The 12,166-nt window shown below is 47.2% G+C and overlaps 2 protein-coding genes across 3 annotated transcripts in view; both read right to left on the bottom strand.

Moving 5' to 3' along the window:
* COMMD1 (copper metabolism domain containing 1) overlaps positions 1-5,500 on the bottom strand; it is a 79,645-nt gene extending 74,145 nt beyond the window's left edge. Inside the window, exon 1 of the mRNA XM_071582016.1 lies at positions 5,288-5,500. Within this exon, the coding sequence (XP_071438117.1) occupies positions 5,288-5,476 (189 nt within the window). The 5' untranslated portion in view covers positions 5,477-5,500. The remainder of the gene's footprint in view (positions 1-5,287) is intronic.
* Positions 5,501-5,684: 184 nt separating this feature from the next.
* Positions 5,685-12,029, bottom strand: CRLS1 (cardiolipin synthase 1). 2 transcript variants are annotated; one of them, XM_071582006.1, is made up of 7 exons: positions 11,961-12,029; positions 10,928-11,065; positions 10,207-10,336; positions 9,722-9,807; positions 9,283-9,351; positions 8,860-8,951; positions 5,685-7,313 (listed from the first exon to the last, which is right to left on the bottom strand). In XM_071582006.1, exons 1-7 carry the CDS (start codon positions 12,012-12,014, stop codon positions 7,226-7,228), a joined length of 657 nt encoding a protein of 218 aa, XP_071438107.1. In that variant the 5' UTR covers positions 12,015-12,029; the 3' UTR covers positions 5,685-7,225. The 2 variants fall into 2 exon arrangements, with proteins under 2 accessions (XP_071438107.1, XP_071438105.1); XM_071582004.1 differs by lacking the exon at positions 11,961-12,029 and adding an exon at positions 11,399-11,730.
* Positions 12,030-12,166: the final 137 nt, after the last annotated feature.

Here is a 12,166-nt window from a genome sequence, read left to right as displayed (position 1 = left end):
TGGGCCATTGACTTAAGAGTTGGATTTGATGATCCTCGTGGGTCCCTTCCAGCACAGAATAGTCTGTGATTCTGTGAAATGCTGCTCAAGAAGATGCAAAGCCCTTTATCCTCCACAACTGAGTGCACCTCACAACTATTTTTCTGCTCTGGCTTCTCATGCAAGGGCAGATTCCTTTTATGAAGATCAAATAGTCTCTTCCTTCCCAAACAGGGGTAGCAATGCTTTGGGAATTCCTCTCGAGATCACAACAGCAACTTCACAGGGAAAGGACTGCAGTCCCCAGCAGGAGGGGGGCAATCTTTAGGGACAAGACACGGTAACATCATGAGGCAGCTTTCAAGGCACCCACAATGTGCTCACGCAACTCCAAAGCATGTTACACGCCAGGACATTTTATGCACTAGTGGCACTAATTTTTACCCCCACAAGCTTTTAGATCAGATTTTGATCAAAAGGTTTCTTATTCGACAGCTTTTCTATGGTGGCATGAAGAAAAGCAGTCACCAGAAATAACCACAAGATGAGACATACACACCGTGTGTGCTGTGGCACAGCAAAGCCCAATAAGGACAGTACCATCAGCCTCTTGGGTGAAAACCAGTGAAACTAAACATCAAAGTAATCAGAAAATTCTGGCAGAAATACCAGCAGGATTCCTAATGAAAACCATCCTGAAAGAGACCAAATGAATGTTATGAAGTGTATACACAGACTTTAGGTGCACTTTTTATGTTGGATATCAAGCTCTTGGTTCCTCACGTATTATTTATATAGTGTGATTATTATTTTACCATTCACATACCAGGATATTTATTACAGACAGTGACATCCTCAGTGTTTGTGGGAAAAAATGATAAATCAAATACAGTAAAATATTTATAGTCCTCGTGCTGAAAATTTTATTTAGCCTACGTACAGTTTGTTCCAAAGCACAGGAGTGAACTCGGGACACTTTAACTCGGCAGCAAATGAACCCGTTCAATAAATGCAGTAACTTACTGCCACCAAAAGGAAAACAGTGGGATTACTCCCGATGCAAAGTAACACCAGTGGACTAACACTGGAAATTAAACTTGTGCAAGAAAGAGACAAATTTAGGAGTTTAATCACGATGAAGTAATATTGGAAAAACAAAAAACATCTGGGGGCAAGAATTTACAAAAGCTGATCTCCCCCAGTTTCTCAATGTTTTGCAGCCTTATGGGACAGGAGGATGGGAAGGATAAAGGCAGGGGGCAAAAAAAATTTGACAGAACAACACTGAAATCATAGTTCTCCAGGGCCAGCCTTCCTAGGGCTTTGTTCTACCCTCCAGGATATTCCACACGAGATTAAAAAAAAGTGTAAATTTAATAAAGAAACATGATTTCACCTCAAAATAAATTTGGCATTTTAGAAGGAGCTCAGATGATTCATGTACATTCAGCAGCTCTATGAACAGCAAAGAAATCAGCCTGAGAAGTAATTATAATGACATCTTTTATAAATATAGAACCAGAACTAGTCTATACATAATGCAGAGGAAAAAACATTTAAATTCTTATTGCTGCATTAAATATGACACACTTTTGTGTCACTTACTCATCTCTATACTCTTCACAGGTGTCATGCTTTGCATAGGTGGAATGCAGAAGGGTACAGGAAAGTCCTTCTTATTTATGCTCAGCTCTAATAAGAGGAAATGGTTGATTTATGATACAGATCTGTGTTTACTACTTAGAAGACATAAAGTACTGCAGCAATTAAGTCACAAGGGCAATGAATTTCTCTGCTTCTGACCATCAAGAAGACAGATGTCACAAAAAAACTCCTCAAGAAACATGCATGAGGCATCATCCATCCCATCTAATTTAGGTGCTTACATTTCCTATAGAGTCAACAGACCACAGTGTAAAACATCTGATCTTTTCCATAGTACCACATAGTCCCCAGAATTTCTAATTCAGGTATTTAAAAATAAACATTATGGCCACCTCCAGAAATAAAGTATTTGGTGCAACCAAATGGAGATATCAAAGTTACCTGTCTTCTTCTGAACTTCAGGTGCAATTACTGCACACAAGGCAAATGGCTGCATAAACAAGTGCTCTGAGTTTCTGCTGCTCCACTTTTCCTCCACCACACAAGGGCAGAAGGAAAAAAACAAAGCTACAAAAAGGTAACACACACTTTTTTCCCCCAGCTTTTATCATTGTAATCATGCAGATTCCTCACAATGAATTAAGCATCAAAACTAGGATAAATATGCTCAGAAATTCATATGACAACTGAAAAGGAATGGATAGCAAGATATTCCAGTAAGTTTGCTTCTTCAGGTACTGAGGAGACACCCCTACCCAAGACATGTGTCCAAAGACCAAGATGTTATAAGCGCACACCTGAAGTTTGCTGTTATCAACAAATACAACGTGACATAAAACTCCCCATGTATCAATTCACAGAGATATTAAAAGCATTCCAGTCATGAAAGTGTTTGTTTGGTGGTTCTCTGACTAAGCAACTGCTGGGGCCAAGAGGACTTTCTCCTCACGCTTCCCTTATCACAGAATCATAGAATCAATTGGGTTGGGAAAGACCTCTGAGATCATCAAGTCCAACGCTTGGTCCAACTCCAGTCCATTTACCAGATCATGGCACTCAGTGCCACATCCAATCTCAGTTTAAAAACCTTCAGGGATGGGGAATCCACCACCTCTCTGGGCAGCCCATTCCAATGCCTGATTACTCTCTCTGGAAAGAATATTTTTCTGATCTCCACCTTAAATTTCCCCTGGCAGAGCTTGAGCCCGTGCCCCCTTGTCCTACTGCTGAGTGCCTGGGAGAAGAGACCAACCCCCACCTGGCTAGAACTTCCCTTCAGGTACATAATTTTGTCACATAATTCAAACAAAAGGAAACAGCTCACACTGTAACTCTGTGATGGCTTCAGACCAGTCAGTTTATGCAAGAAGCAGAATTTGTAGACTAGCTGTGAGAACTGAAAAGAGGTATCACACATTACAGTCAGGACAATGGGTTTTCCCACCTGGTACATGGAGACAGAGGAAAATAAGTTTAAGCCTCCCTACTTTGAAAGCACAATCAACCTTTCCACCACACCATACTCAGAAGTGTGAAAGAAAGAGAGTCCCAAAAATGACCAGAAGGCCAAGAGATTTCTTTATGAAGCTCTAGAACAGAGATGCTAGAAGTATCCACAGGACTCAGGCGTTACTTAAAGTTACCCACTAGGAATAAGCACCCCAAAACCCACGCACTCAACGTGAGTACAAAGCAGTCTGTGTATTGCTTAGCTCAAAACTTCAACTGCAAAGCTTAACTGCATAAACTTCAGTTATTTCCCAGGAATTTCATCCATAAGCTGATGAGTGCTGGCCATGAAGACCATGAGACACACCTGGTAACAGTGAGATGCTGATTTGCATCTGTAGGAAGGTGTGAGTGACGTCAAAGACCACAATTGCCACCAGTCCTGCTCCTAAGTAGCACACAGGGAATGCAATACCCTCTCCCCGATATATTGCGCCCCTCTTAAGCTATGCGCCTGTGTTACAACAACGGGTAAATATCCACAAAGATTTCATCACCTCTGTCTTCTGGGGCCTGAATTAACATTATGTGCAGAGTATGAGATCTCGACAGTGCTTGTATAAGAGCTGCATTTGAGAGGAGGGAAAGAAAAGAGCCCACTGACAAAACCAATCTTCAGTCCTACAAGAATCAATCTTTATGATTCAGCTTTCACTGAGGGTTTTTCAGGGCATCATATGAATCCCACCATTGAATAAGCCACAGAATCCTCACAAAAGCAGAAAATGGGTGCCACTCTCCTTATCACTTTCCAAATCTGGCAATTTCATTTAAAACTACCGACCAAGTTTATAAATCCCGCCAAACAGCTGTGGATTTACCCACAAGGTGGCAGTGGCCACCCAAGGATTTCACACTTAGAGGCTCCCTGAGCCACATCCAGCAGCCGGGAACTACATCACACACTTTGCTTTCCTCTCTGAACAGAGATCAGAAAGATCCACTGCAGGGAAAAATATCTCCTCTCTTACACATAAAGCAAAATCTGTTTGTGAAGCAGCTTGCTTCATAACTGGCAACGCTTTCCCTCAAACACAGCTCTCTTGTAAGAAATCTGCAGGTTTTCTCAGAAAGTCACAGGGAACTTATTTCCAAAGGTGTAAAGCTTTTCCCACTGCACAGTGCGGGGGCCCAACGAGTGGCCGGAGAGACCCAGCAGGGCAGGGCAGGGCAGGAGAGATCTCGCAGGGCAGGGCAGGGCAGGGGAGGGCAGAGCTGGGCAGGGCTGGGCAGGGCAGGAGAGACCTGGCAGGGCAGGGTGGGACAGGGCAGGGCAGGGCTGGGCAGGGCAGGGCAAGGCAGGGCAGGGCAGGGCTGGGCAAGGCAGGGCTGGGTGAGGCAGGGTTGGGCAAGGCAGGGCAGGGCTGGACAAGGCAGGGCAGGGCTGGGCTGGGCAGGGCTGGGTAAGGCAGGGCAGGGCTGGGCAAGGCAGGGCTGGGTAAGGCAGGGCAGGGCTGGGCAAGGCAGGGCAGGGCAGGGCTGGGCAAGGCAGGGTTGGGCAAGGCAGGGCTGGGCAGGGCAGGGCAAGAGAGACCAGGCAGGGCAGGGCAGAGCAGGGCTGGGCAGGGCTGGACTGGGCAAGGCAGGGCAGGGCTGGACAGGGCAAGGTAGGGCAGGGCTAGGCAATGCAGGGCAGGGCTGGGCAAGGCAGGGCAGGGCTGGGCTGGGCAGAGCAGGGCTGGGCAGAGCAAGGCTGGGCAAGGCAGGGGCAGGGCTGGACAGGGCAAGGTAGGGCAGGGCTGGGCAAGGCAGGGCAGGACTGGGCTGGGCAGAGCAGGGCTGGGCAGGGCAAGGCTGGGCAAGGCAGGGCAGGGCTGGACAGGGCAAGGTAGGGCAGGGCTGGGCAGGGCACTGCAGGGCAGGGCTGGACAGGGCAAGGTAAGGCAGGGCAGGGCAGGGCTGGGCTGGGCTGGGCTTGGCAAGGCAGGGCTGGGCAGGGCAGAGCTGGGGAAGGCAGGAGAGACCAGGCAGGGCTGGGTAGGGCAGCGGCTGGGCGGGGTTGGGCTGGGCTGGGCTAGGAAGGCTGGGCAGGGCAGGGCTGAGCAAGGCAGGGCAGGGCTGTGCTGTGTTGTGCTGTGCTATGCTCGGGGCCCCACACCAGCAGCCGGTGTCTCCGCGGCTGCAGCTGCCAGCAGAGTCCCCCGGGGCCCATGTGGCGGCTCCTCCCGAGCGCGGCACCTTCCCCCGCCGGTACCTGCAGGAGGCCGCCCATCTTGGCGCGCAGGGCGCGGAACTCCTCCGGCGGCGACTCGGGGTAGAGCTGCCCGCACAGCAGCTCCTCGGTGACGGCGGCGTTGCCGTGGAACGAGGCCTGGGCGATGCCGCTCAGGAGGGCGCTCAGCGGCCGGGAACCCTCTGGCAGCTGCGGCTCCGGAGCCGCCATGGCGGGAGGGCGGGCCCGCCCCGGTACGGCGGCCGCGCGGGGACAGTCCCCTCCGCAGCGCACACCCATGGCCCGCGGGGTGGGTGGCGGGGGGATGGATGGATGGATGGATGGATGGATGGATGGATGGATGGATGGATGGATGGATGGATGGATGGATGGATGGATGCCGATGATAACCATGGAACAGCAGACACGCCAGCAGAAAGAGCATCCAAATGGATTTTATTCAATCATCGAGACACTGTACATTTAACTTGTTCCCCTCGCTGCCCCGTGCCGGGTGATACCGTGCAATAGGTAAAAGTGTCTGACTGAAACAGTAAAGAACCCCCCCAACCAAACCCCCAATTACATTAACTGCAACCAAACAGCATTGACCTGACTAGGTACAATAAATTTCTGCTTTTCTGTTTCTTCAAGGAAAAGTGCTACTAAATACTCCTGTATCTGAAGGAAAGTTCCAGAGGCTTTCCCCACTATCCCAGGGTGAACCATAAAACATTGGGGAACAGTTAAGCAAAGGTACTAATAAGGATCATGTTTTCTCTATACACCATTTTATACAAGTTTAAATATAAAAAATATTAAAATGCTTTGTACATACAAACATATGCTGTTACAAAAGAGACTGTGTGCTCTCCAAAGAGATGTCTACAGCAAATTTTCTTCTGCTAATACTTCATTTACCTCCTGATTTCAATTATTTAAGCCCTTCATAGTTGCGCTCTTTTTTATGACACACAAGAAAAATCACGTTGATTGGAAATAGAAAACATGAGTTTACAATCAGCATGATCTGTTCTGCCTAGTTCTTTCTGTGGTTTTCCAAGCAGAGAAGAGGCAAAGAACGAGTTGTCCTTGCCTGAGAGGGAATCACAGTGCACCTCACAAAGCTGGAAGTACAGCAAGAATTAACAGTATGTGCATCTAAAGGTTTCTTCTACTGTTTCCTTTAATTTGGACAGTATTTAAAATGTCCTCTTTCACCAGTGGTATTCAGATTAAACAGCATCTCTAGAAGCTTAAAAGAATCTGGAGATACAGGAGTTTCTTTCAGTCACTAAAAATGAATATAAAGTGTGAGAAATGTAATTCTGTGTGGGTACAGACTTCTCACTGCCCTGCTCAGCCTTCTGAGACTCAAACTCTTCTCTGAGTACAGTTCACCACTGCTCATATTTAAAAAGGGAGCAAGCAGGATAGGAACTCTTCATGGCTTACCCATATCACCATAGAACATGAAGTAAAATTTCTCTCTGCTTTATATTTCTGAAGACACTGTTGCTCGCTGAGGTGTTGCTAGAGGTCCTAATGAGCAATGCTGGTTTACTGACTTAAAGGTTGAGGTACACAGACAAATTTGTTCTTGTAACTGTGCTTTCTTCTCAGATCTCAGCTCACTCAGTGCCATGCACAAAAATGGCAAAAACAGCTGGTGCCAAGTGTGTGTTTTGACTTCAGCAACAGTACAGAATTATTTAGAACGCACACGGCAGCAAGAAGTAACCCGTGTTTTTAAGAATGTTTTTTATTTTTGTAAACAACCCCACTTTAAAGAAATTAAAAATACATTGAAAAGTCTCTCTCTACATATATATACAGTACATGTTCAAATTTCACTTCATTGTGATGCCATGGTTTAAAGCAGAGAAACGAGAGTGCTTGATCCAAAACTCAGCTGCAGTACAACCACCTCTGGAGGCACAGCACTCCATGCTGGTAAGTCCCTGTCCTTCCAGGAACACTTCACTTGTTGTTTAGCACCTGGACTGTTTTCCTGCCATAGTGGTAGTAGCTGTAGGCAGATGTTACCGTTGTGAAGGCTGTGATGCACCTTGGGGGAAAATAGTTCCTGTAAGTCATGTGAGCTCATGTACAATATAAAAACAGTTGGGGTTTTTTTTAGTGTCTTCCCTATTTTTCACTACACAGCTGCACAGAAATGCAGTTTACAGTTTCTATGCTGAAATTCAGTGCTAAGTGGAGGATTAGATAAACAAAGGATCTGCCAGCCAGCACCAAGTTGCATGCTTCAGTGTAATTGCATACTAAGACAAATTTTTACTATATTAGCATTTGTTCTAGAGAAGGGAAAACAAAACATTCACCATTTGCAGACTACATAACTTTTACCCGCTTCAGAACTGACTGATGTGAGAAACTATTTCTTGGTAGTGTGAAAGGAGAGTGTTCAAACCACACAAGACTTGAAGTTACCAAGCTCCAAACCTAAAGCACAAATTCCTGCTTTGGCCTGTTTTGTTTCCTTCCCAGATGGTGGGTGACAACAATACAAATTCCTAAATTATCAGTGCTCCTCTGTGTAAAAGGCTGGCCCCACCCACCAAGATGTGAGGCACTGCTACAGCCCTGCCACTCTGTTAACCCTCCCTAGGGCAGACTCAGGTAATTTGAGTTGTTACAGAGGACGCTGGCAAATTACACCCAGCATTGCTCCTCTGCTCACAACTTGGTAACTCTCCCAGAGTCACAACAGACAGGTAAGCATCTTTCACAGATACAGTTCTAGATTTTTGTTTGTCAAACAGGATGAAAAACCACACTGACTGTTAAGATCAAGTTACTTAGTTCCTTAAATGTTTTTTATTTTGGGTTGGTGGTTTTGGTTTATTTGGCTTTTTTGTTTGTTTTTTTTCCCCTAGAAGATAACATGGGATTTTTCACTACTTTAACTAAGTTACTAAGTACTTCTGGCATCTGCTGTTGAGCCTCTTTGTTCTGAACTCTTACTCAACTGCTCAGGAAAAATAACTACAGTTGTAACACCTGCAGTCAGCTACAACTCAGCCTCAGATCACATCTCCAATGACAGCAGTGAAAGAAACAGCACTATTTAAGAAGGGACACTTCTGTAAGCCTGTTTTCATTCCATCTCTCCCCTTCCTACAATTTAACAGGAACCATCATTTCTTCATGTGCTTTTAAAAGAGGCTTTGAAAACCTAGAGTTCAAGATAGCAGGTCTAAAGCAAAAATAAGAACACCTCACATCTATTTTTACTGATATCAAGGTTGCTTTTTCAAGGACACAGCATGAACAAGTGAAGAATCCATTCAGCCTTTCATCCCATTCCTTTCTTTTCTATTGATCTGAATTCATGTTTTGCCTGTGTACACAATGTCTATCCCAAAGACTTGTTCCCAAGCTATGATTCCTGGATCTTAACTAGTTTTGTTTGACTTTTTGCTTGTATAGTAAATTAAGCACCAATAAGTATCTAGCTCTGGTGTCATTTAAGAATAAAAGAGCAAAAATTCAGGGCACATTTTTTGTTCCATGCAATTAGATTAATCTCAATTACCAGTTTCTTTACAAGTATATTAAAGTATCTTAAAAAAATCAAAAGAAAGATAAGTTACCATAATGTCTGCAGATATATGCTGTCCACATAATTGAAAACAGGAGCTGCTAAAGAAGCTGCCACCAAAAGTAGCTGAACTGCTGTATTCATCTGAAAAGAGCAAAAGAGGAATTGTGACCAAAATGAAGATGTGCACTATGCAACTAATACCAATACAGACTTTTACTACTGCTTTAAGTATTAGTCTACAGACAGAAAATTTATTTAGAAACCTCTCTTAATGAAGCATCTTAGACTGTTGAAATTAGCATTTGCTCTGAGAGAGTATAGTAGAAAACCTTTCAGGATGTAAGCTGCCTCAAAATTAGTTGGCACTAGTTTGACACTACTGAGCAGTAGTAGCAAATTGTTCCCTCCCTCCAAACTACACAACGCCCCAGGCACTGAGGAGTAATTTTTTGTAATGACTTACCACTCTTACCTTGCTAATGAACGTTGGTTTTAACTGGGCAGTAGCATAACAGGGATTAAAGTATCTACTGAGTGTTCTCTGTTGGGGGAGAGAAGAGGAAAATTGCAATCCTATTACATTCAATTTGATATACCTGTTCACATGATACAGAAAAGTCAACTGTAGCCCTGAAGAATTACACTACTCTAAAATGATTTATTACACATCATGCACAGGAAGAGAAATGTTATCAGTAGCTCTTACTCATCTTTATGAAACATATTTTATGAAATCCAGGTCTCCTTAGAAATCTATCTGGCAAAAGAACAAGCACATCTTCGGGTATACACCCAAGTTTTGAGCAACCATCAGGTCTCAAGATGAAAATCTCTCGGCCACAACTTTGTTAAAGGCTTATTAATTTATTTCTTATTATGATTACAAGCCCAAACAGTTCTAATGCACTTACCGGTGGAGAGAGAGTTTTGTATCGCACATAAAAAACAGCAGCAATCAGAGCTACATCCCGCAGAATAATCATGGAAGTCAGGGAAACTGAAAAACCAAGCCAACAGGATCTAGTGAAAAACCACATCCATGATTAAAAGCAAAACACAACCAAAAGAGCATAAAATACAGAGCAAGAAAAAAATAACCTCTCTTAAATTCTTCCAAACAAGTTTTATGCATGACTGAAGATTTTTAACATGACTCATGAAGGGATTTGTCTTAAAACAACCCCGTCTATGAAAAAAAAATTTAACATAGCTACTAATTTAACATAACTATTACTGCTTTAGAGAAAGTGCATTTGAAAATGGCAGTTGTTTTACTACATGGCAGCACCTGCTATCTGTGGGATCTACTGGGGGAATGTTAAGTATTTAACAGAAATATTACTACACATAAAGTTATCTTTGCCTTATTTAGTACAAGCAATTGGTATTTTCTCACCTGGGATAAGATTTGCACAAGTTAGGCTTACATAGAGCACACTGATGAGAATTTTATCAGCCAGAGGATCCAGAGCACTTCCCAGTGCTGATTTCTGATTAGCCCAGTTTCGTGCAATAAATCCATCCAACTGGGAAAAGCAAAATTCAGTATCTCTCAGTTAGAAAACCAGGAACAAAAAGAGCTTACGCATGCTACTGTTACAGAGGTATTTGATGAATGACAACATCACATAGAACAGCTAGTTTAACTATGATGAAATGTGATACCTGTTATCTGATACTTGCTTCATGCTTTTTGTTAACCCGTAGCATTCCTGACTCTGGAAGCCTCTCAACATATTCAGTTTTCCTTATTAAGGAAAAAAAAGGGGGGGGATGTAACTGATGTTCTAAAATTCACACAATTATTGTCACGATGGATGCACCAGGTACACCTGCACATAGTAACAGACCAGATGCTCTGACTGGACAATGCCTACCTGGGGCTGGTCAGGGAACCCTGACATGCCCCTTTGCTCCATTAAGTCCCCATTGGGCACCTGCAACTTCTCTTTCCACTGTCACAGTGACATACATAATGTTCCAGGAGACCAACAAATTTAAGAACTCATCTGTTTTATCTATTTCCATTCTACATAGGAGTCTAAGTTCAATGCACGTCAGTGGCATCACTGTAAACCAGCTGTCCCCAGAGCATTTCCAAACCGATGGGAACATACCAGATCCGTCACTCCAGCCAGAACAAAGACACCGAGTGCAACATCGAAATTCTCTTCAACAATCAAGTAGCCCAAAACTGGCGCCAGACCCATCCGCGCCATGGACAGGATATTCGGGATGGTCCAGGGGTTTTCATACTGTAAAGCAAGAAAACAACTTCTGCGCACGAAGGCAAACGACCCCAACTTGGCATATCAGAGAATCAATCACGATAAACTTTGAGTAGAACTGGACAGAAAGCCTGGAAAGTTCCCGGGAGCTGCTTGCGCAAGTGCAGGGCCTCCACCTGCTACACATTAACAGGGGGCACACTCCACCAGGAGAGCTCCGAGTCCCCCGAAGTTTGGCTGCGCCAGCTGCGCCCCGCGGGGCGGCGCTGCGTTCCAGGGGCACAGCGGTGGCACCCCCGGGGCAGAGACCCCGCCGACGGCCCGGCCGCGCCCCGCCCCCCCCACGCCCCGGGCACGCACCAGCTCCGCGTAGGGCCCCGCCGCCACTCGCCGCTGCCGGGGCGGCTCCGGTGGGGCGGCCCCGGCGCTGAGGAGGCGCCAGGCGGCGGCGGCGGGGGCGCGCAGCAAGCGCGGGGGCCGACGCGGGGGCCCCGCGCACGCCGGGAGGCCGAAGGAGGCGCCCCCCGGCCCCGGCCCGGCCCGGCTGCGCCCCGCGGCGCGGAGCAGCGCGCAGGGGCCCCGGCCCAGCCAGGCGGCGGCCAGCATGGCGCGCGCGCTGCCCCGCGGGCCCTACGCGCGCCCCGGACCCGCCCGCGGGAGCGCGCGGCCTCGCGCCATCCCCCCGCCCCTCCCCTCCCGGCGCGAGTCGCGCGCGCGGCCGCGGGCACGCGCCACCTGGCCGGCTGGACTTTGCGGCGCTTTACGCCAGCGCCTCCGCCCTCCGCCGCGCGGCCCCGCGCTTTACGGCAGGCGGGCACCCGCGGCGGGACACGCCGGCACCGGGAAAAGGCGCGTTCCCGTTCCCGTTCCCGGTCCCGGTCCCGGTCCCGCCCCCACCCCCTTCCGCCGCCGTCGCCGATACCTCCCGGCACAGGCTCGCCCCCAGCGCCAGGGCGGGCCGCTGCCCTCGCCGCATCCCGCTCCTCCGTCCCCTCGCTGCGGGGCCCTGCCCGCACAGGCCCCGGGCGCGGCCAGAGGAAGGTTTGCTTTGCCTCAAGTAGCCTCTCAGGGAGCGTCAGTGGCTCTTGGGCTCGGCCCTCGGTTTGCTGCATCTCAGGAGGTGCCAGA

This window comes from Pithys albifrons, chromosome 2, assembly GCF_047495875.1.
Source record: "Pithys albifrons albifrons isolate INPA30051 chromosome 2, PitAlb_v1, whole genome shotgun sequence".
In the NCBI taxonomy this organism is placed as follows: domain Eukaryota; kingdom Metazoa; phylum Chordata; class Aves; order Passeriformes; family Thamnophilidae; genus Pithys; species Pithys albifrons.
Note: the sequence above shows the minus strand (reverse complement) of the source record. Positions and strands in the feature narration are given on the sequence as shown.

Bases quoted from the DNA above. Each gene is read 5' to 3' on its own strand.
- CRLS1 (XM_071582004.1), bottom strand. From the start codon at position 11,644: ATGCTGGCCGCCGCCTGGCTGGGCCGGGGCCCCTGCGCGCTGCTCCGC. The intron at 11,066-11,398 runs GTGCGTGCCCGG...CTTGCTTTACAG, and splicing joins CGGGGCCCTACGCGGAGCTG to TATGAAAACCCCTGGACCAT. The intron at 7,314-8,859 runs GTAACTTATCTT...TTTTCCCCCAAG, and splicing joins ATATATCTGCAGACATTATG to GTGCATCACAGCCTTCACAA.